This window comes from Podarcis vaucheri (assembly GCF_965113315.1).
Source record: "Podarcis vaucheri genome assembly, chromosome: 16".
In the NCBI taxonomy this organism is placed as follows: Eukaryota; Metazoa; Chordata; class Lepidosauria; order Squamata; family Lacertidae; genus Podarcis; species Podarcis vaucheri.
Genome location: NC_138754.1, coordinates 23,310,469 through 23,334,196, shown reverse-complemented (window position 1 = coordinate 23,334,196; position 23,728 = coordinate 23,310,469). Strand labels below are relative to the sequence as shown.

Below are 23,728 nucleotides of genomic sequence, written 5' to 3'. Positions count from 1 at the left end.
GAGTTGGTCAGTAAATCACACAGATCAGAGTTGGAGTTAACTCTTTAGTAGCAAAAACACGATCTTCACAGACTTGGCTGAGTGTCAGGCCTAATGAGCACAGCAGCTCGTTCTCAGTAGGTCTTACTCCATGAAATAATTGCCAAGACCTCCCCATAGCCACCTGTATCTCTTTCTCCCCAGGGTTCCCCCCCCCCAGCAATCAGAGACTGTGCCTTCCGGAGACTGTGCTCTTCCCATTTCGCACCTCTTCTGGTTCTGGGGTTGGTGGGGGGAGGGAGCTTGTCACAGCAGGAAGGGGAGGCACCCATGACTCTTCACCAGCCTGACTCATCTCTGCCTCTTGGCCTCCCTCCTCCCATTAGCCTGCGTCAGCTTCTGCCTCTGATTCTGGACTGCTCTCTGCCACAGACTCTCCCTTTTTACTGAGCCCTGTTACCCCTTCCGACACCTCCTCTTCCCATCTTCTCCCTCTGACCACTCATCGTTGTCCCACCACCACCACTCCCCGGGCTCTGCGCCTTCTTCCCTTCGTGGTTTCCCAACTAGTTCCTCCCGCCATTTCTCTGCGTCCAACCAGCAGCGATGATGACCACTATTGTAACTTGACTGGGAATTCTAGCTCAGTGAGAGGTAAGCTAGAGTTCCCAGGTTTGGGAAGCCTGCCATGTTGAATTTGCTTTAAATACATACCGTAGGAGGCAACTCCTTGGGGCTGAAGGCTCTTTTCCGCCCCTCCAATAAAATATTTGAGGGGGGCGCCCCACAAGTTAATGGTCATTACCATTATGGTCATTCAAATGGTGGGTGTGGGTGGGTGTGGTTGTACCATATCATGTGATCAGTGGGGCTTACCTCCAGCCCCCCCAAAAATATTTTATTCTATTTGGCACCCCTGGATGTGACCTCAATCATCCCCTTGCCATACTGCCTGGAAAGACCGTCTAGCCATCCTGGCTCAGAGCCATTTCCCCAGCCCTCTCCGCCTCCTCCTCCCATCTCCCCACAATACCTGATTGGGTCGAAGAGCTCCGTGTAACTCCAAAGTGGGCGTCCCTTCCCTCCAATCAGACGGCGCTCCGAGTGCCTTGGTGCTGCTACTGCCGCCGCCGCCGCCGCCGCCGCCGCTGGCCATACCAAAGGCGCTTTCAGCCCTTGCTGAGCCCGTCGGGAGCGATCTCTTCTTCCCCAATCCGCTTGGCCGGGGAGCGAAACCTGAGAGTTTGCCCGGGATCGAGGTGGGCTTGGCTCGGTCTGACTTTTGGCCGCCGTCCCTGAACGGAGACAGGAGCTAGGAGGAGAAGGAGAGAGGGGCTGAGCGAGGTCAAGCGGCTCTCTCTGCGGCCGACGGAGCAGCTCTTTCCGCCGCAGGGACAGCAGCAGCCGTGCGCTCCTCCTCGGCTCGCGTCCGCCCCGTCGAACTTCGTTTCTCCCGTCTTCTCCTTCTTCCCGCGCCGGCTTCATGGAGGGCTCGTCTTCGCCGCCGCCCGCCTACTCGGACCTCAGGCGGGGTCTGGGGAAGAGCAACAGCGGCGCCGACCTGCAGATGAACGGCGACGAGGAGGCGCCGGGCCCCGAGGAAGAGGAGATCCACGCGCCCAAAAACTACCTGTGGCTCAGTATCCTTTCCTGCTTCTGCCCGTCCTACCCCATCAACATCGTGGCCTTCGTCTTCTCAGTGATGGTAAGCCTTGTGTGGTGTTTTTGGGGGGTGGGTTTAAGGGGGCGCCGTCGGGGCTGGAGCGTCCCTATCTCCACAATTGCGCCCCTCCCCAGTCCGTCGCCTCCTACTGGACAGCTCTTACTTGGAAAGGGGAAGGACAAAATAATAATAATAATAATAATAATAATAATAATAATAATAATAATAATAATAATAATTTATTTATACCCCACTCATCTGGCTGGGCTTCCCCAGCCACTCTGGGCGACTTCCCCCCAAAATATTAAACTACTGTAACACATCAAACATTAGGGTTTAAAAGGGTTGTATTCAGCTGGACCCTGCTCAGAGTAGACCTTTTGATTTCTTTCCAAGCCCTACTCAAGAGAATATTGGTTGGACTCAATGGGCATGAGGTAGCCATGCCCATTGACTTCAGAACCAGCATTGGAGAGATTCGCCGACATTAAAAGGACACCGGTTATCCATGTTCCTTACTTTTAGTGGGTCTAATGACAACCCCAGCTGACCCGTGATTCCCCTGGACTATAGAGGGAGGGGACACAACACCCCCTATGAAATTTATTTTTCAGAACCTCTCCTTTCCAGCTTCAGTCTCCACTGCATCTTTAGATTCTGATCCACTGCAGGTGTAACTCAAAAGTCCCATGGAGTTCAAACAGGGGCTTGCATCTAAGGAAGCATGGATGTGATGGCAGCCCCGACCTATTAATGGTTGGCTCAGAAGCAAGCTTCCTGGGTGATATTTAGCTGGGCTTAACTTTCCAGGAAGTGCAATAGATGGTTTCAAGATGCAATGTTAGGGAGGGAGCCTCCAGATGTCCTGTCATTCCGTTGTCAGTCCACACTTCCCCAAGCATTTCTGCACTACTTTCCTTCCTGAAAAAGCCCCCCCTTTTTTTAAAAAGGCGAATTTACTGCCCGAGAACACTTTAACCCACTTCTAATTGCTCAAGCCTAAATTTGCAGCTATGCAATTGAATCTTTCTCCCAAAAGAACCACAAGCTGTGTGTACATATTGCTGGCTTAAAATCCAGCTAGGTTGTTCTTTTCCCCCCGCAGTTGGGATCAAAGCCAGGGTGGGTGTTTTTTTTTGGGGGGGAGTGCAGTATTTTGTAAAAACAAACAAACAGAATCATAGAATTCTAGAGCTGGAACTTGCTCAAAAGGGTTGTCTAGTCCCTACTCCCTGCAATGAAGGAATCACAGTTGAGGGTAGATTTTATCATTATTTATTATTGCATTTCTCTCTCTCCCCTACCTTCGTCCCAAAGGGGTTCAGAGCAGCAAAAGGCAGGATAGATGTGGATTGAACCCGGGGTGAGAGTGCAGTGGGTGCAGAGTAAAAAGGAAATGTGTGTTTACACAGCCCCAATCTGGAGGGGACCTGAGTTTACTCCGGATCCTAAGCACTGCGGAGTTCAGTGGGGCTCACTCTGCTGTTGGTGCAAGCCTATGTTAAGGTTGTAACCTTTTGTCTCAAGATTTTGTTATCAATACAGTGGTACCTTAGGTTAAGCACTTAATTCGTTCCGAAGGTCCGTTCTTAACCTGAAACTGTTCTTAACCTGAAGCACCACTTTAGCTAATGGGGCCTCCTGCTGCTGCCACGCCACCGGAGCATGATTTCTGTTCTCATCCTGAAGCAAAGTTCTTAACCCGAGGTAATATTTCTGGGTTAGCTGGGCTGTAACCTGAAGCGTATGTAACCCGAAGCATATGTAACCCAAGGTATCACTGTACTGGATAGAAGTTGTGGTTTTTGTAGTGCAAAGACGCTGCTTTTCAGGCACTTGCCTTGATTGTCTTGTTTCTGGAACTTGTTCTCCTTCTGGTGCCCAGTCCATACAACAATCAGGGTGGTGTGGCGGCTGCGGCATCAGACTAGGGATCCGGGAGAGCAGGGTTCAAATCCTCCTTCCCTCACTGGGCAACTTTGCGTCACTTCCTAACTCTCTCTTGGCCTAGCCTACCTCACAGGGTGGTTGTGAGGATCAAACAGGGGAGGGGAGAAGAACCTTTGAGCTCTTTGAAAAATGGGATATAAGTGCAATGAATAAATACAATTTCAAGAACATGCACCATTGGCTTTGTGTTCAGAGAGAGAGAGAGAAATTTCAGATAATGAGCGGCGAGTGATTGTGTCTTGTACAGCACCAGGCATAGGAAAGATAGAACAGCAATACGTTTGATCTTCTTGCAGTCCATGGGACTCTCATCCTTACCCCCCTGGCAATTCTAAACTTTCTTCTCATCCCATTCACTATTCTTTCCATTCCAGTGCTTTAGGTGTGAATTTCAGAACAGAGGGTGGTGAACTCCCTTGCCCTGTGTTCTGGCAGATTCTAGGCTATATGGAAGTGAGATCCAGGAAGCAAAGATGGTTTAGGAGCTCTAGCCTGGAAAAGGGTGTGAGATTGGCTCATCGGTCCCCTCCACCCACCCTGCAATGAAAATAATACCACAAGCTCTGGGGTCCTGGTAGGATGTAGTTTGTGACCAAATCTATAGGTTTATTACAGCAAACTTAAAGCAGAACTTTTAAATTATTGAAGCATAACATTTCCAGCAGCTGATAAAAATGATCATTAGTTGCTCTGATGAAAAGGATGATTTTGAAACTTCTGTTTTGTCCGTCATTATAATATCTCTTTCTCTCTAGTAGGTGAAGATCTGCGGCCCATTTTGGCCCATTTTGCAGTTCTGCCTGTCTCGGGGGTAGAGAGTACACCTTCTGCATGCTAACTGCTGTCTCCTTCCCGACATTGGGGTAGGGTTGGGGTCAGGGGTACGACATCCGCCTTGCATTCAGAAGGACCCAGATTCAATCCCCAGCATCTCAAGGTAGGGCCAGGAAAGACCCCTGTCTGAAAGCCTGGGAGAGATGCTGCCAGCCAGTGTAGACAATACTAAGCTAGATGGACCAATGGTCTGACTCAGTTTATGGCCGCTTCCTATGTTCCTAGCTGCCAACCCAGAAGCCCAAGAGGAGTGTGAAGGCAGAGGTTCCTGTGGCCAAAGGACCATTCAACAGCCCAACTTAGCCCTGACTGTCATTTACCAGTTTGAAAGATTTTGACCCCTGCTCTTCAGCTGAGGGTGGGAGGAAGCTTCCCAGAGTGGCTTACAGCTACCAATAATAAGACTTGGCTTATAAGCTAAAAGATACAATGCAAAAGGAAAAAGGAGGAGGAGGGAGGAGGAAGAAGTAAATTCAGGTGCTAGGTCTTTGCACTGGAGTTCAGCTGTAATAGGTCAAGGAGATGAGGTGCCAAAAAAAGTCCCGTGTGTGCATGTGTGTACATGTGTGTGTGCGGGCGCATGCAGGCACATAATAGAGGATTCGGGAGATCAGAAACACTTCCAGTTGCAACTCTTTTTTCAATAAGAGCAACATTGGGCTGTGCATATGAGACCCTTCTGCAACAAATGTACACTAGATTGTTCTCCCCGTATTGATTGCTCACTCAGTTCACAAACCTCCCACCGTTTCTCTGCCCCCCCTAGAGCTTCCCCTTCCCACCTCAAGTGACTGCTAAGCTCCCTATTGTTCCCCATTTTTCTCTTCTATTCTGCAGTCCCACTCTGCACCCCCATTTTCACAGGCATGCCCATGACTATGCCCCCCAAGTTCCTTCAGTTCCCTCCATCCCTACTTCACACAAACCTCTGCTCTTGTTTTCAACCACAACATTTCACCTGTCAATGCCCCTCCCTCCTCGCTCCCATGACATGACCGCTGGTGTTGTGCAGCTTGTCTCCTCACCCCACCCTAACTTCCTGCAAATCTGAGATTTTGATGCGAGACCCAGAATCCTCCCAATGGGGGGGGGGGGCTACGTGACGACAACCTTACATTTTTATGCATATAGGAAGATAAGTGTAGAAGTGTGGGTGGATATGTGCATGACACGGACCATCCATTCCGAGAGAGTCCATTTAGCCAACCTAATGGGTTGCGGTCCATTACTTGCGCGAAGGGAGAAATGGCTGGCCGTTTCAGAGCCCTGAGAGATTAGGAGAGGCTAAGGGTGTGTGCTTGTGTGTGCCAAAGAACCTCGAAGCACGTTCCGTCTGCAGTTGGCAGGACGGTGGACTGGAGACAGAAGGTATTTCGCTAAGAGAGATGGCTTCTCCCCCATCTCTCTGGGGACCATAAAGCTTTCAAGCAGCAAGGGTTATTTGAGAGCTCAAAAGAGATGCCTCGAATCACTATACAGATATCTCACCCTGCTGATCTGCTCTTTAAATAATGGGTACCATTTTCTCGCCATCAGAGTTAATGGCTCAACAAAAAAACAAGTACGAATGGCACCAGCCCAGTACAGCAATATCCAACTGCCTTGTCCACAGTTGTTCCTCTGCATCAAAGGTAGGGAACCTCTTTCAGCCTGAGGGCCGCAAATCCCTTCTGGGCAATCTTCCAAGGGCCACATGCCAGTGGTGGGTGGAGCCAGAAGGAAAACTGGGAGGAGCAACAGATGCAAATTGGACCTCTGTACAATAGGCTAGTTTCTACACACACACACACCAGTCAAGCAAGAGGCACGATCACAGTTCAAGGACACATTCCAGCCAGGCAAAACACTCAAGGAGGGTGCAAAGCAGGGCTGGTGAGGGCTGTGGCCTGGGGAGAAGAGGTGTGGCTGGAGAGGGGTATGTGGCATGGGCATAGGTGTAGCCAGGATTTATTTTGTAGGGGGGCAGGCTCTGATACCTAGCCCATTTGGAATGAAGGGTCTCAGCTGTTTTTAAGTGACTTTCTTTTGACCCCCAATGCTCAGGAAAATCTGTCCAATTCTTTCTACAATTTCTATTTTTAGTTAAGTATTTTTATTTGTTTATTTGATGGGCATGGGGAGAGTCTCAGGGGCCATGTGGAGGGTTGAATTTGGCCCCCGGGCCCAAGGTTCAATAGAAGCTTATAAAATTATACAGTGGTACCTCAGGTTACATACACTTCACGTTACAGACTCCGCTAACCCAGAAATATTACCTCAGGTTAAGAACTTTGCTTCAGGATGAGAACAGAAATCGTGCTCCAGTGGCGTGGCAGCAGCAGGAGGCCCCATTAGCTAAAGTGTTGCTTCAGGTTAAGAACAGTTTCAGGTTAAGAATGGACCTCCAGAACGAATTAAGTACCGTATTTTTCGCTCTATAAGACACACCAGACCACAAGACGCACCTAGTTTTTGGAGGATGAAAACAAGGAAAAAAATATTCTGAATCTCAGAAGCCAGAATAGCAAGAGGGATCGCTGCGCAGCAATCCTTCTTGCTGTTCTGGCTTCTGGGATAGCTGCGCAGCCTGCATTCACTCCATAAGACGTACACACATTTCCCCTTACTTTTTAGGAGGGAAAAAGTGAGTCTTATAGAGCAAAAAATACGGTACTTAACCCAAGGTACCACTGGACACAGCTTGGAGAAAGTGGATAGAGAAAAGTTTTTCTCCCTCTCTTTAATGCTAGAACTTGTAGATATCCAATGAACCTGAATGTTGGAAGATTCGGGTCTTCTTCCTGAAAGGTTAAAATGCAGCTTGGCTCTAAGCTATGAGGAGGCCTGAGCTCCTGCCGAAATTCAGGTGAAGACGAACCTCTTTTGTCAGGCTTTTACAGGTGGAGAGGTTTGATGGGTGAAGGACGTCGCTGTTCCTACATTAGTTTATGCAGGGAATGTATGCAAATTGGTTCAGATTATTTCGTTACGTGGTGGCTGTGGCGGTGCAGAGCGGTATGAAAGCACCTTAATAAATAAAACGAAACAAACGTCTTTAACTGAAGCATTTTTAGCTTTCTCTCCAGCTGAAGAAGCCTCCCGCAGTGGTTGGCAAAGATCGATAACAAGGCAACCCTAACTTTTTGGAGTTGCGACCTAAAAGGCACGTCACAAAAGGAAAAATGAACGGGGAGGGAGAAGGGGGGAAGCCTTTGGGCTTACCATAGAAAATACATGAAACAGAAGGGGGCGGGGGAAAAATGAAGCCATTTCATTTAGGAGAAAACAAACCACAATCCTTGAATCTGATGTAACACAAAGCCAAGGCTTCTTGGTTTGTTTGATTATTCTGCTTCCACCAGCGGATGATAGAAGAGGAGGCAATTGGGCAGTATATACCCGCCTTCTGTTCTTTCACAATAAGCCATAACATCTGGCGTATCATTACATGCAAACATGGCCATCAACTCATACAAGTCTGGGTAGGGGAACTTCAGGCCCAGGGGCCACAACTGGCCCTCCAGGCATCCCTGCCTGACCCATGGCACTCTCCACAGGCCACACCCTCCTTGAGGTCAAATTTAAATACGTTGCTCCACCCAGTTGTGCTTCTGGCTCCACCCATTTGGCCCCCAGAAGGTTCCCCAGGAAGGCAGGAGGCCCTCACTCCCATAGAAGCTGCAATGTATTCGTTTTGTATTGTCTTATGGATAAGCTCTTGCAAGGCTCCCACAAAACCCAAGTGTAATGAGAAGCTCAGGAATGCCCACATGATATATTTGCTGCATTGCTTCTGAAAAAGGGCCAGATGAGAAACTTGATCCACTAGCAATTTCCCTCCGGGCCTGCAATTCAGCTAATGCCGCATGCCATCATCGCATGTACAGCTGAGTAGACCTCTGCCTAGTTGTGTAGCCGATAGGATTTATTCTGTCTGCAGAATGTCTTCTTGAGGCGCTGGCAGTCCGAAAAGCTTGCATCTGTTGTGAATTGCCTGTGCTCCCAACCTGCCACAATTTATAGCAATTCCTCTGAGGGGAGGAGAAATAGGATGCCTTAATTCGTTTCAGAGGTCCGTTCTTAACCTGAAACTGTTCTTAACCTGAAGCACCACTTTAGCTAATGGGGCCTCCCACTGTTGTCGCGCTGCTGGAGCACGATTTCTGTTCTCATCCTGAAGGAAAGTTCTTAACCTGAAGCACTGTTTCTGGGTTAGCGGAGTCTGTAACCTGAAGCGTATGTAACCTGAAGCGTATTTAACCTGAGGTACCACTATACTGAGTCAGATCGCTGATTCCAGCTAGCTCAGAATTGTCCGCAGTGGCGGAGGAACCTGGGGCGGGGCGAATCGCCCGGCGGCGCACACGCGACATCCCGTATGGTCGCCGTGTGAGAGCCAGTCCGTATGGACAGTGTGTGAGAGCGGCAGACCATGCAAACGCCACATGAGTGGCGCACATACTAACTGTGTGCATGCTCTCAGCTGCTTTACAGCTGGGGGGGGGGCAACGGGCCATCTTGCCACCACCACCCCCCGAGTGGTGCCTGGGGCGGACCGTCCCCTCCGCCCCCCACTTCGTACTCCCTTGATTGTCCGTCTTGGGAGTCATTCTGCAAAGAAACAGTCAAGATGTTTGTACCTTTAAGAACTGTTTCTGTGGGCTCTGGGCAGATTGGGTGCAGCTGGTCATGACTACAAAAAGGAGGAAAAGTTGCAGTTTGAATCTGCCTGCAAGGAAAAACACCCACAAACTTTGTCGTTTTGTAATAAAACCTTTATTTGATTTGCTTTTACACTGGTCTCATGGTGTTGTAGTTTCTGTCACCTGCCACCAGAAGAAAAAAAACCCCTCTAACAGTCCGCACTGATGGAAGTATCTCCCAGCCCTATCTGGAGATGGCAAGAATTTAACCTGGGGCTTTCTGCATTCGAGGCAGATGCTTATTTATCATGGGCTGGCCAAGTCGGGAAAATGCAGAGGGAGGATATGGGGAAGGCCTCCAGTGGGATGTGGGGCATCTGCTGGGAGTGGGGGAATCTGCTAGCAAGGATTGCAGAGTGGGGGGGCTTCCTCAGCCTGCTCTCTCCCCTCCTCCCTTTCCACGTTTGGTGGAGAACCTCTGTCAGACACAGCTGTCTGATGCTGGGAATAGCTCTGCCTTCCCAGGAGAGAATAGTTCACCAGTCCCAGCCACCTCTCAGGTGGTAGCGACTTGTTCCCTGTCACCCAAGACCAGGAGGAGCCCAAAGAGAAGGAAATAGAGAGCTCTGCCTACTGAGCATTGCAAGAGATTTAAGAAACTCAGCTTTAAGATGAGCGCACCCCGTTCCTATATTCAGGATAGTCATTGGATCATCTTTCAAAGCTTTGCCAGCTGGAGCGCCTACCTTTGTTGTAGCTGTAATGAGGATTAGCAAAGAGTATTGCCTAAAGTGCCTTAAGCCAACAATCTGCCTATGCACCACAATAATCTAAGCATTTTGGAAAGCGTGTATCAATTTCCTTCAGCAACTGGGAGCCAGGACAATGGTCTGCCACTGAGCTATGGCCATTCTCAAGGTTTCGTCCTGCTCTGATCTAAGGGACGGGTGGGGAGGGGAAGGTTCCAGCACCATGGAGAGCTCCAAGCAAACCACTTGTTCCATCAAAGGTAGAGGGGGACCGAGGTCCTCGTGTATATTCATGAAAACAATATACAAACATGAATTAAATTAGGGTAAATGTTTTGGGGAAAAAGAGATGTGTATATTTGCCAAACGGACGTGCAAAAATCTGTCTATATACCTTAAGAAATGTCCAGATTGGTGCATTTTTAAAATGTTGAGTCTGCCATATTGATTCACAATGGTGGCCAATATCAAAACATAGTTGAAAAACCGCTCCGTGATCTCAGGAGCCATTGTGCCAAATTGCTTGTGTCACCTTAAAGGTAAAGGTAAAGGGACCCCTGGCCATTAGGTCCAGTTGTGGCCGACTCTGGGGTTGCGCCCCTCATCTCGCTTTATTGGCCGAGGGAGCTGGCGTACAGCTTCCAGGTCATGTGGCCAGCATGACTAAGCCATTTCTGGCGAACCAGAGCAGCACACAGAAACGCCGTTTACCTTCTCGCCAGAGCGGTACCTATTTATCTACTTGTACTTTGACGTGTTTTCGAACTGCTAGGTTGGCAGGAGCAGGGACCAAACAACGGGAGCTCACCCCGTCATGAGGATTCAAACCGCTGACCTTCTGATCGGCAAGTCCTAGGCTCTGTGGTTTAACCCACAGCGCCACCCAATAAATAGAGGATTTAGCTTTTTGCCCTCAGCTTTCATCTGACCTCAGTGTAGTTTATATGCCAGGAATTAAACCTAGAACTTCTAAATGTTGGTGGCCATTGCTGGCTCTTGTGGGAGTGAGCTCCGTAGTTTAACTATGTCCTGTGTGGAAAAGTTCTTTTATCTGTCCCAAATCATTCAGTTTCATTTTATGTCCCTGAGTTATAGCATTAGGAGAAAGGGAGAAAAGCCTGTTCTACATCCACTTTCTGTGTGCCAGGCATCATTTTATAAGGTTCTATCCTGGCACTTCTTTCTCTCCTTTTCTCTAAACGAAAAAATCCCAAATGCTGCAAATTTTCCTCATGGGAGAGTCATTTAAACCAAAGTCAGCTACAATTTAGGAGCAAATAAATGTCAGTAAAACCATACCTAAAAATAGTTTGACCTCTTACTCAAATGCCTGGCCAGTACAATGATATCTATGGCCTCCAAGTAAAACCAGAATCCCTTTCCTCCTCCCCTCCACCTCGCACTGCTCAGATGCATATTCTGTCAAGTGGACAGCCGAGCCTTCGAAGTGCAGCACTTAGTTAAATTGCTGTGGGATTTATTGATCAGCTATGGTGGAGCAATGAACCGTACGAATGCAGCAGTAATAATCAGCTCCTGGATAAATGGCCGCTTCGTCCCTGGCGTTGATTGGGAATAGCCAGTGTGGTGTAGTGGTTAGAGTGTCAGGCTCTAGCACCCGGGAGGTAAAGGTAAAGGGACCCCTGACCATTAGGTCCAGTTTTGGCCGACTCTGGGGTTGGAGCACTCATCTCGCTTTACTGGCCAAGGGAGCCGGTGTACAGCTTCCGGGTTCATGTGGCCAGCATGACTAAGCCGCTTCTGGCGAACCAGAGCAGCGCACGGAAATGCCATTTACCTTCCCGCCGGAGCGGTACCTATTTATCTATTTGCACTTTGACGTGCTCAGGGTTCAAATCCCCCACTCAGCCATGGTGTGCATTGGGTGTCCTCAGGCCTGTCAATAAGCTACCTTGCAAGGTTGTTGTGGGGATTAAATGAGGAGGGAGAGAACCACATACACTGTCTTGAGCGCAGCGGAGAAAAAGTGGGATATACCGTATTTTTTGTTCTATAAGACTCACCTTTTCCCTCCTAAAAAGTAAGGGGAAGTGTGTGTGCGTCTTATGGAGCGAATGCAGGCTGCGCAGCTATCACAGAAGCCAGAACAGCAAGAGGGATTGCTGCTCTCACTGCATAGCGATCCCTCTTGCTCAGAAATCATGCTCTGGCGGCGCGGCGGCAGCAGGAGGCCCCATTAGCTGAAGTGGTGCTTCAGGTTAAGAACAGTTTCAGGTTAAGAACGGACCTCCGGAATGAATTAAGTACTTAACCCGAGGTACCACTGTAATAAATAAAATTATAAGGAAACAAAAAAAAGAAACCCCGTACCTTTTTGAAATCAGTGGTTAAAATCAGCACAGCTTTTAAAGGTTCAGTCCACCTTCTTGATTCAAAATGGTTTCCAAGTATATCCAAGCACAGACCAAAACCTATGATCTTGATCACAGGAACCACTGTGTAAGAATTGGTCACAATATCTTTTAAGAGATGTATGACAGCTTTCCAAAATATATAGATTTGGGTGGAGGGGGAGAGAGGACAGGAGAATGAAAAAACTGTGAGCTGGTTGTTAAAGTATTATGCCGATGATTTATTCATTACTGAATTGATACACAGCCCTTCCTCCCCAAGGATCCCAGGCTGGCAGACAGATACAAAACTGTAAAAAGAAAAAGAAAAACATTATAAAACAGATTAAAATGTCCTAAAATCAATTCCAATCAAAAACATACTTCCAGCCTATTCTCTCGAGGTGGCCAGGCGCAGTATTCTTCAGCCACCAAATGCTTGGGTGAACAGGGACATTTTCTCCTAGGGAGTTAATAATGATAGAGACAGGCACACCTGGCTAGAGAGGGCATTCCTCAACTGGGGGGCCACCACCAAAGAGGCCCCATCACAGAACACTGCCAACCACGCAGCCTTCGGTGGCAGTGCCTCTGGCAGCAAGGCCTCACCCACCAATGGTGACAAAAGGAGTGAGAATGGAGGCACAGGTTGGTTGGTTGGTTGGTTGGTTGGTTGGTTGGTTTTTTAATGAAAATCGCATTTCTCCTCTGCAGGCATTAAACAGTTACACACAGGGAGATATAGAGGGGTCAAAAAGACTGGGCCACACCGCACTCCTGGTTGCTATCGCAGCGATCCTCATTGGCCTCGTGTTGATCGGTATCCTTTGTGCGGTTCATTTCACTACGGTAAGTCAGATTTTGCCATTCTCCAGCCAACGCGCTAGAACTTGATGCCATCTTTAACAACACTGTTAATTTGCAGAGAAGGGAGAGAGGGAGAGGGAGGACAGTTATTTCTAGTACTGTAGTGGATACTCGCAGCTATGGCAGCTTCTAAGATTATGCTATCTTCTTTAATCTGTGTTTCTTGTGTTTCTGCATGCTTAGAGGGGCAGGGCCAGCACTCAGGATTTGGCTTCGCTGGGTACCTACCAGTGCCCACATCCCAGTGGGGGGACCACTGCCAACTCCTGGAGCTCCAGGAAGCATGGACAGGAGATGAGAGAAGAGGAGATGGCCTTTGCCCACCTTGCCCCCCTCTCTTTGGGCAGAGTGGGCCCAGAGGAAGAGGGTCAATCAATGGGGAGCGGTGACTTGTAGCGTAGCGGCAGGCTCTAAGCCACTAGCCCCTTCTGAGGTTATGCAGCCTTCTAAAAACAGTCTTATTGATTTTCAGTAATTAGGGGTTCATTGCAACCATCAATGCAGATCTCCATGGGTTGCCTTTCAGGTAGTTCTACAATGTTCCATGCACGTACATGGGCAAATGATTTGGAGCGCTCCGATATCTTCTTTTGGAGCAAGTTATATTGTGTTTTCCGTGAAGGTCTGTTGGATGAAACAGAACATGCACCCCATTCCCTTGAATCTGGAACATCTGCTGTTTTCAGTCTTCCCAAATGTTTGGGCTTTGGAGCAGCTCTGTATTTTATTTTATTTTTAATAATTTTTATTAATTTTTACAATTTGGCATAATATTCACCAGAGTCAACATTTTCCGCACAACGCTTCCTTGGGCATGACTCAGTGATACTCCGATTACCCAGATTCATAAAAACAAAAACAAATAAACACACAACAACAAAGTAACACTATATGTGGAGATTCTTCGAATCTTGCGACTTCCCCCATCCTATCCACGGAGTCTTGTTTTAAAACATCTACAACTGCATATTAATTTGTACTCCAGTTATTATATCAAACCATATTATCCATAATATTTTTTTTACACTACCAGTATGTCAAAATCCTGCTCTTGTTTCCATCTGCTTACAGTGGTCTCCTAAATAACTTGTAAATTTCCCCCATTCATTTATAAAGTTTTTATCCTCTTGGTTTCTGAGTTTTCCAGTCAGCTTTGCCATTTCGGCATAGTCCACCAGCTGGGTTTGCCATTCTTCTCTGGTAGGGAACAGCTCTGGATTTAGGGCAGTGTGGGCTGTCCCCCTCGCAGCGCACAGGATGCCCAGCCGAGGGGGGGGGGGAAACAACAACAACCATGTATATTTATAAGGCTACCTAGTGAGAAGATCCATAAAAATCAACTGTACCAAAAGGAATTATTGCGAAAATGAGAAATATTTCTGGGGGTGGGGGAAGCATCAAATTTTGTCCTTGCTCAAGGGTTTCATATTACCAAAGTCCATCCCTGTTTGGAGCACAATAACTCCTCCTTGGGTATTCTTCCCATGCACCTTCTCCAGAGTGACCCTAGGAGCCCATTCTCAATGGCTGACTTGCCTCCTTTCACTCCAGTTGCCTTCAAGAGCCAGTGTGGTGTAGTGGTTAAGAGCGGTAGACTCGTAATCTGGTTAAGAGCAGCAGACTCATAATCTGGTGAACTGGGTTCGCTTCTCTGCTCCTCCACATGCAGCTGCTGGGTGACCTTGGGCTAGTCACACTTCTCTGAAGTCTCTCAGCCCCACTCACCTCACAGAGTGTTTGTTGTGGGGGAGGAAGGGAAAGGAGATTGTTAGCCGCTTTAAGACTCCTCAGGGTAGTGATAAAGCGGGATATCAAATCCAAACTCCTCCTCCTCCTCCTCCTCCTCCTCTTCTTCTTCTTCTTCCAATCAGCACATAGTGGGAGAAGGCTGCTTATCGGTAGCTAAAAAATCTCCTCTTTCATGCTGATTGGGTGAATCCAGGAGTCTAGGGACAGGGACCCTGCTGCAGAAATATGAATGGGTCTTTGTCCCCAACATGACCCCAGACCAAAACACCACTGGGCAACACACAGGCTCTGGTTTAATTCCCGAGAAGCCAAAGTTTTCATTTTAAGAAATAAAGCCTCTAGACCTCATGAGCTGAAACTAGTGGAGCTGTTTTTTAAACACCAAAAAACAAGACAAAACAAAACACCCGCACAAAAACAGATCAAAGGAACAGGCAAACAGCCCAAATACATTAAAAACATTTTTGTGTGTGTGTGATTTCAGGTTCTGAATGAATAATAATGAGACTAGTGGTAGTAATGACATTTGATTGTTCAATCCTGTGCACACTTCCCCTGTCCCCCCATAAATCTTAGTCCTTCCTCCGGATATCCTGAGGAGGAGGCCAAAGCTGCAACCCTATCCCTGCTTACCTGGGAGTAAGCCCCATTGTACCCAGTGGGACTTCCTTCTGAGTAGACACGGATTGGATTGCACTGTAAAGATCCTAGAACTTCAGGTCAGGCTGCATCTCCAGCTGGCAGCCTTACCTCGTCACGATGTAGGATCTGAAAGGGAAAGTTGCATAAGGGAAAGGTGGAAGGAAGTGGATAAATTTAGCCCAAAGAAGATTAAGGGGGGAATTCCGTCAAGTATCTAGAAGGAAGATGGGAAATGCTTGCACTTTCAGCCTAAGCAGCGAGAAGCAGAGGCATCTTCCCAGAGGTATCTGGTTGGCAGCTGCAAGGAAACGACGCTGGGCAAGGTGGGCCTTTGGCCTGCTCCAGAACCCAGGCATTCCTATGCTATGCCCTCCCTCCCCGGTCAGAGCCAGTATGCTTCTGAATTAACAGTTAACAAGGGGAAAGAAGACAGAGGAAACTTTTCTTCCCTCTCACCTAACACTAGAACTGACCAACATCCAAGGAAGCGGAAGATATGGGATGGGTTAAACCAGGGGTCAGCAACCTTTTTCAGCTGCGGGCCGTCCCTCAGACCGTGTGGGGGGCCGGACTATATTTTTTGGGGGGAAATGAATAAATTCCTATGCCCCACAAATAACCCAGAGATGCATTTTAAATAAAAGGACACATTCTACTCATGTAAAAACACGCTGATTCCCGGACCGTCCGCAGGCCGGATTGAGAAGGCAATTGGGCCAGATCCAGCCCCCAGGCCTTAGGTAATAATAATAATAATAATAATAATAATAATAATAATAATAATTTATTATTTGTACCCCGCACATCTGGCTGGGCTTCCCCAGCCACTCTGAGCGGCTTCCAACAAAATATTAAAATACAGTAATGCACCAAACATTAAAAGCTTCCCTAAACAGGGCTGCCTTCAGATGTCTTCTAAAAGTCTGGTAGTTGTTGTTCTATTTGACATCTGATGGGAGGGCATTCCACAGGGCGGGTGCCACTACCGAGAAGGCCCTCTGCCTGGTTCCCTGTAACTTGGCTTCTCACAGTGAGGGAACCACCAGAAGGTGCTCAGAGCTGGACCTCAGTGTCTGGGCAGAATGATGGGGGTGGAGACGCTCCTTCAGATATACTGGGCTGAGGTTTCCTACTCCTGGATTTTTTTTAAAAAAGGACTTATTCACACAGCACATCGTTAACCTGCGGAACCCGCTCCTGCAGGAGGCAGTGATAGCCACCAACTTGGATGGCTTTAAAAGAGGATTAGACAAATTCATGGAGGAGAAAGCTCTCAGTGGCTACTAGCCATTATGGCGAAGCTTTGCCTCCACGGTTGGAAGCAGTAAGTGCTTCCCAATAGCAGTTGCTGGAGACCACAGGAGGGGAGAGGGCTCTTTTGCTCACATCCTGCTTGTGAGTTTCCCAGAAAAGGCATCTAGTTGGCCACTGTGAGAACAGGATGTAGAGGGCTAGATGGGCCTCCTTTGGCCTAGATCCAGCTATAGGGCTCTCCTGGTGTTCTTATAAGCATGAAACAATAAGGTTGATGGCCTGAACCATAAGAATGGAGCAGGGAATGAAGGGAAGGCTGGTTTCACACATGCAGGTTCATGGCAGTATCATCAGGTGGGCGGAAGCAGCCATGGTGGCCCAATAGCCATAGGCAAAGGTGTTCCATCACTTCATTTTCCCACAGAGGTGGCTCACCCACTCAGCTGAAAGGCTGGGGAGGGATGTAGCTCAGTAGTAGGGCATCTGCCTTGTATGCACATGGTCACAGGTTCAATCCCTGACATTGCCAGGTAGGGTTGGGAATTTCCCCAGTCTGGAACCCTGGAGAGCTGCTGCCAGTCAGTGCGGACAATACTGAGCTAGATGGACCAAATAATCCGATTCAGTATAAGGTAGATTCCTGCAGCTGAATAATCCTATGCCTGAAACATCATGTACAGCAGGTATCATCAATCTTTTCAGGCCCATGGCTCACTTTTAACCCAAACAGGCTTTGGAGGCCTCATTTCTTAATCGTTCGCCATCTATCTGCATGGCTGTGATGTTTCTGTTGTGACGCACTAGTGGGTCCCAGTTGACCAGCTGAAGACCAGTGATGCACAGGCATGTGTGAATCTACTCATGGGTGCTGCTTGTGCAAGTTGAGTGCAGAATTCGGTATGGGGTGGGGACCTCGATTTTCATTAAAGAGGGGATTTAAGTTCCTAGTCCCTAAGACTATGAAGAACATGTTGAAAGTGTAAAACAGGCATAGGCAAACTCGGCCCTCCAGATGTTTTGGGACTACAACTCCCATCATCCCTAGCTAACAGGACCAGTGGTCGGGGTGATGGGAATTGTAGTCTCAAAACATCTGGGGGGCTGAGTATGCCTATGCCTGGTGTAAAATCTCATGTGGACAGAACCTGGGTGAAAGGAAAACCCAGAAGTCAGGAGGTTGTGCTTGGGTGCCTGCAGAGCTCCTTACCTATTGCTGTGACTAGACAAATAAGGTATGCAAGTGAGAAGATCAAATTATCTAAAGTAATACAGTATTTTGAAATGCAGTAAGCCCTTTCTCCTCCTGTGAAGAGGCTGCATCCTAATGTTTTAATGTTGTACTTTAAACTTGTTTTTTTAAATTGTATTTTAATCAACTTGTTTTTATTATTGGTTGTTAGCCGCCCTGAGCCCGGTCTTGGCTGGGGAGGGCAGGGTATAAATAATAATAATAATAATAATAACAACAACAACAACAACAACAACAACAACAACAACAACAACAACAACTACTACTACTACTACTACTACTACTTGTGTACAATCAGATTATGCAAAATAAAATAAAAATAAAATAGAAAGGGGGCGGGCATCCAGGAAAAAAGACTTTAGCAATCCCACTTGCCATTGGACTTACAGTGTTTTTAACTAGATGCAATTTTGGCTTTAGGGATGATACCTGGAATGCTCCCCCTGTGTAAACTGGGCTTGCTGTATGCATCCCTTTTGGTAGGTAGGGAATTGGGGGGAGTGGATGCAAAAGGGGACCGTGGCTCCTTCACCTTTCACAAAGTCAGGGGCAGGAGCCTGCCACCCTATCCAATTAAGGATTGCTCACATTGCTACTTATCTCCAGAATCTTCACAGCACTCCAGTCAGGTAGGCCAAAGACTAGCATAGCCAAAGACTAGCCAGAGGTCCTGCACCTTTAAGAGCTGAACAGAAGAGGGGATTTCAATACTATTAAAGGTGCAGGAGCATTTTGCCTCTGCTGCATTTGGCTACCTTATTAGAACCAGGATTGTGAACCCTGCGGCCCTCCAGATTGCATCATCTCCAACTCTTGGCAACCTGGAAACTGCAACGTGAAAGACAGCTTTCCTTGACACAGCCTTTTGGTTATTTCTCTCCCCCGTATAAAAATCTCTGTGTCAATGACCTATGCACGCCCCTAGATGCTGTTGGACTCCAACTCCCATCATCCCTGACCATTGACTAAGTTTGCCAGGGATGATGGGAGCTGGAGTCCAACATGTGGAGCTCCAAGGTTGAAGAGTGCTATCCTGCACTCTCATAGCAGTGGCGTAGCGTGGGTTGTCAGCACCCGGGGCAAGGCAAGTAATTTGCGCCCCCTAACCCGTGGATTTGCGCCCCCTAACCCTAACCCCCAGATGTTGCGCCCGGTGCGGCTGGCCCCCCCTGCACCCCCCATGCTATGCCACTGTCTCATAGAGCAGCCTTTGCTAACCTGGTGCCCTCCAGATTCTTTGGAATACAACTTCTTCGAGAGCCAGTGTGGCGTCTTGGTTGGAGTGTCGGCTCAGGACCTGGGAAACCAGGGTTTCAAATCCTCGCTCGGCCACGTGAAACTCACTGGGTAACCCTGTGCCAGTCGCTGCCTCTCTGCCTAATTTGCTTCACAGGTTTGCTGTGGGTATTAAATGGGGAGGGAGAGAACCACGTACAGTGGTACCTCAGGTTAAGAAGATAATTCGTTCTGGAGGTCCGTTCTTAACCTGAAACTGTTCTTAACCTGAGGTACCAATTTAGCTAATGGGGCCTCCCGCTGCCACCGTGCGATTTCTGTTCTCATCCTGAAGCAAAGTTTTTAACCTGAGGTACTATTTCTGGGTTAGTGGAGTCTGTAACCTGAGGTGTCTGTAACCCGAGGTACCACTGTACGCCACTTTGAGCTCCTTGTAGAATAAATAATATAAATGCAAGAAAGAAATAACCCCAAAATATCTTGTCAAAGAGAGATTGCAGGGAGATGCTACTCGTGGATGGACACAGGAAGTTAGTTCCTCTGCTGTACAGCCACGTCCTGGGTGTCTGGCAACCTTCGCTGGCATAGTTACATCGCTGTCTCTTCATCCTGGCAGATGGAATTACCAGCTGTCCCCAAAGACACAGGAGCAGCAGAAGGGCTGTGGTGGGATGTTTCTGCAAGACACACAAGTTGAGATGGGCATGAACTTTTCACCTCTTTCTGCTGGACACCGCTTGAGGAGAATGGGTTGTGTGTGTTTCTCTCCCCCACAACCGAAACCAGAGCTCTCAAGAAACTCCCTAAATAATTAGGCCTGCATGCTTGAAACTGTTTATTACTTAGTCCTTTTTTAAAACATCTGCCCTGGATCTTCCAATAATCAGCTCCGTTGCATGTCCAAAAGTTCTTCTGTCATAAGAGAGGGAGAAAAACAACCTATCCATTTCTTCATGCCCTGCATAATTTTGTGAACCTATATCAAATCCTTGCTCACTTTTGCTCTAAACTGGAAAAAGTCCATAATACTTGCATTAGATGTGGTAGAAATTGTAGGAGGCACATACTTACACAATCCATTATGCACAGCAGTCCTTTGGGGTCTTTTCCCTGTGCTGCAACTGCTATGAGGGAGACTCCTGGTGGAAACCTCAGAGTCAGCAAACTTTTTCAGCAGGGGGCCAGTCCACCATCCCTCAGACCTTGTGGGGGGGGGGCTGGACTATATTGGGGGGGGGGATGAACGAATTCCTATGCCCCACAAATAACCCAGAGATGCATTTTAAATAAAAGCACACATTCTACTCATTTTGGAACTACAACTCCCATCATCCCTAGCTAACCGGACCAGTGGTCAGGGACGATGGGAACTGTAGTCTCAAAACAGCTGGAGGGCCGGAGTTTGCCTATGCTTATAGAATCTACAACTGAGCTGTGACTCTTCTCTCTCCTTAACTATGACCTTCCTTTCCCCTTTAAGTCAGGTGTGGGAAAACTTTGGCCCCCCTGATGTTGCTGAACTGCACCACCCACCACCCCTGCCATTGGCTCTGCTTGCTAGGGCTTCTGGGAGTTGTAGTCCAGCTGGGAGTTGTAGTCCCCCATTCCTGCCTCTGCGTTACAGTTGTGCTTTGCCCCTATGAGCACCAGCGGCTCTGGTAATTGCCCAGGGTGTGGCTGATTGCTTCTTCTATGTTAAAACAAGGAAGGCTTTATGAAAACACCAAAAAACAAAACAAAACAAAAGCCATTAGTGAATATCAAACCATTTCCTGACAGTCAGGAATCCATTGATTTTTCGAGATCGCCCTGATACATAATTCAGCACGAACTGGCAGCGAGATGACAGCTACCAGTGGAGACTTAATGCTTGTGATTCAAAAGAGTATTGAGCCACTAATACAGTGAGTTGTTTGTTTAATGGGAACAAGGGCTATTAAATAATGTGTCCATTAGGCCTTGAGGATGAATAATTTAAATAAGGCAATCAAACTTTCTAACTTTCTCTTCTTCTTCTCTCTCTCTCCCCTTCCCGAATTCTCCTCTTCTCTTTGTGGGAGGGAAAAACCGCCATTATTTTTAACACCAACGCAGCACGTCATCTGACATCCAAGACTTAGGATGGGAAGCGTTGCCCGTCTTCAAACCTCTGGGAAAGGCACAGGGAATCTCTGGCAAAGGGAAGGAAAACAAGGATCCTTCAGTCCAGACGGTTTGATTCCAGTCGCTGGTGAACAGATTGCGTCCGCTATCGCTGTCCACGGTGCTGCATAAACCGAGACGAGCATTAAAAAGTATTTCTTAAGGAATGCTGTTAATAGAGAAATGCTTCCAATTCGCTTTTCAAACCCCCAAACTCCAGGCCTCCGTTTTCATGTATGTTGGAGGTGGTACCTCTATTCCTGCAACACACACAAACTCCTCTCCCTCCATCCTACATCGTAGGCTCACCCTTGTGTGCAACATCGCCCAGGTCAGAGGCGTTTGCTGGCTGAACTTTTTGGATCACTGATGGATGCAAGGACTGAGCTGGAGGAGCAGGCCGGACAAGGTATTTTTGGGTTGACTTCTGCTTCAGGTCCATTGACCCCATTGGAGCCTCTCAGGACAAAAAATGAGAATGCTTTCCCAGCCCATCATACATCTTTGATCTACTGCGGCTCCACCCTCTCTACAGTTTCAGAGTTATCATCTGAGTTTCTCAGTCTAGCATGGATATTTAGAAAGCTGCCTCGTTGGTCCATCTTGCTTAGTATTGTCTTATGCAGCCCTCCAGGGTGTCAGAGTTCTCTCCCAGTCCTACCTGGAGAAGCTTTGGACTTGAATCTGAGACTTTCTGCATGCAAAGTAGATGCTCCACCAATCCACTCTCTTTCTTCCTGAACTGCCTTCTGTCCAGTCCAACTTTCTCACTGCTCTTTCTGCAAAACAGGCTTCTTCTTTTGCAGGAATGTTTTGCTATCTCTTTTTACAGACTCCCATTTCTTTGATCAGGCCACGTGTTTGTGCTTGTCTGGCTGTGTATGATTTCATGTGCGACTCAAGAGGACAACTCGTCCTGAGAGTCGGGGAAGGATTAGAAGGATGGTGCTGGCAAAGGGAGATCAGCCTGGCCTGCTCACGTGCCTTTAAGAACAACTCGATCCGCAGAAATGAGCAGGCGGAGCTTTCCTCTGCATGGAAATTACATTTAAACCACCTAACTTCCCCCAAAGAATCCTGGGAACTGTAGTTCTGGGTATTGTAATTCTGGGCGTTGCAGCTCGGGGGGTAAACTACAGTTCCCAGGAATCTTTGGGGGAAAGCCATGTGCTTTGAATGTTAAACTTGTAGGCAGAGCACATGATTGAAAATCAAGCTTCAGTTAAAGGCACCAGCCAACTTTGGGGTGGCTGTAAATTGGCAAGTGAAATGTAATCAGGCTTGACTTGCATTTTGATACCCCGTAGGACAGGCATCCCCAAACTTGCCCTCCAGATGTTTTGGGACTACAACTCCCATCATCCCCGGCTAACAGGACCAGTGGTCAGGGATGATGGGAATTGTAGTCCCAAAACATCTGGAGGGCTGAGTTTGGGGATGCCTGCTGTAGGAAATACTCTTTTCTCATGCCAGATCCTGAATGGAATGGGTTGTAGCCAATGGTCAACCTACTCAGAGTGGATCCACTTAAATTAATTGACATGATTAACTGAGTTCTATTAATTTCAATTGGCTAACTCTAACTTGAGGGACGCGGGTGGCGCTGTGGGCTAAAGCCTCAACGCCTAGGGCTTGCCGATCAAAAGGTCGGCGGTTCGAATCCCCGCGGCGGGGTGCGCTCCCGCTGTTCGGTCCCAGCGCCTGCCCACCTAGCAGTTCGAAAGCACCCCCGGGTGCAAGTAGATAAATAGGTACCGCTTACCAGCGGGAAGGTAAACGGCGTTCCGTGTGCGGCTCTGGCTCGCCAGAGCAGCGATGTCACGCTGGCCACGTGACCCGGAAGTGTCCCCGGACAGCGCTGGCCCCCGGCCAATAAATGTGAGATGGGCGCACAAACCCCACAGTCTGTCAAGACTGGCCCGTTCGGGCAGGGGTACCTTTACCTTTACCTTTAACTCTAACTTAGTTCGATACAGCAGAATGGAAACTTTCTATAGGGTAGGGAGAATAAATTTTATTTTATTTATTATTTATTAAATTTGTATACCGCCCTATAGATCTCAGGGCGGTTCGCAACATAAAATGCATCCCCCCACCTTTACAAGTAAGGAAATATATAAAAAAAAATCCCTTCCCTTCCATCACCATAATCTAATTTAAGAGATGTTACAAGGAACTTTCCCCAAGGGATAAAGGGTAATTGTGATCACCCTGTGTCTGACTGTGGATTTTATTTATTTTTTAATTAACACTTAAATGTCATGTCTGAAAAGGGGGGGGAATCAATAAACTTGTATTGGTTTGTATAATTATTTGTTCAAATAACTTTAATGGTTTATTGAGGACTTCTGTAAAGGATCTGCTCCCCAGCGCATGGGACACAACAGAGCAAGAAAAGGGTCAGAAAAGGGTCACTGAAATGATTGTGGGAATGGCTGAAG

At 47.8% G+C, this 23,728-nt stretch overlaps 1 protein-coding gene across 2 annotated transcripts; it reads left to right on the top strand.

Annotated features, from left to right (window-relative positions):
- Positions 1 to 1,142: 1,142 nt before the first annotated feature.
- TMEM233 (transmembrane protein 233) lies at positions 1,143 to 22,892 on the top strand. Of its 2 annotated transcripts, XM_082203529.1 has the most exons (3): positions 1,143 to 1,684; positions 12,863 to 12,997; positions 21,240 to 22,892. In XM_082203529.1, exons 1-3 carry the CDS (start codon positions 1,463 to 1,465, stop codon positions 21,249 to 21,251), a joined length of 369 nt encoding a protein of 122 aa, XP_082059655.1. In that variant the 5' UTR covers positions 1,143 to 1,462; the 3' UTR covers positions 21,252 to 22,892. The 2 variants fall into 2 exon arrangements, with proteins under 2 accessions (XP_082059655.1, XP_082059654.1); XM_082203528.1 differs by lacking the exon at positions 21,240 to 22,892 and having other exon boundaries at positions 12,863 to 14,615.
- Positions 22,893 to 23,728: the final 836 nt, after the last annotated feature.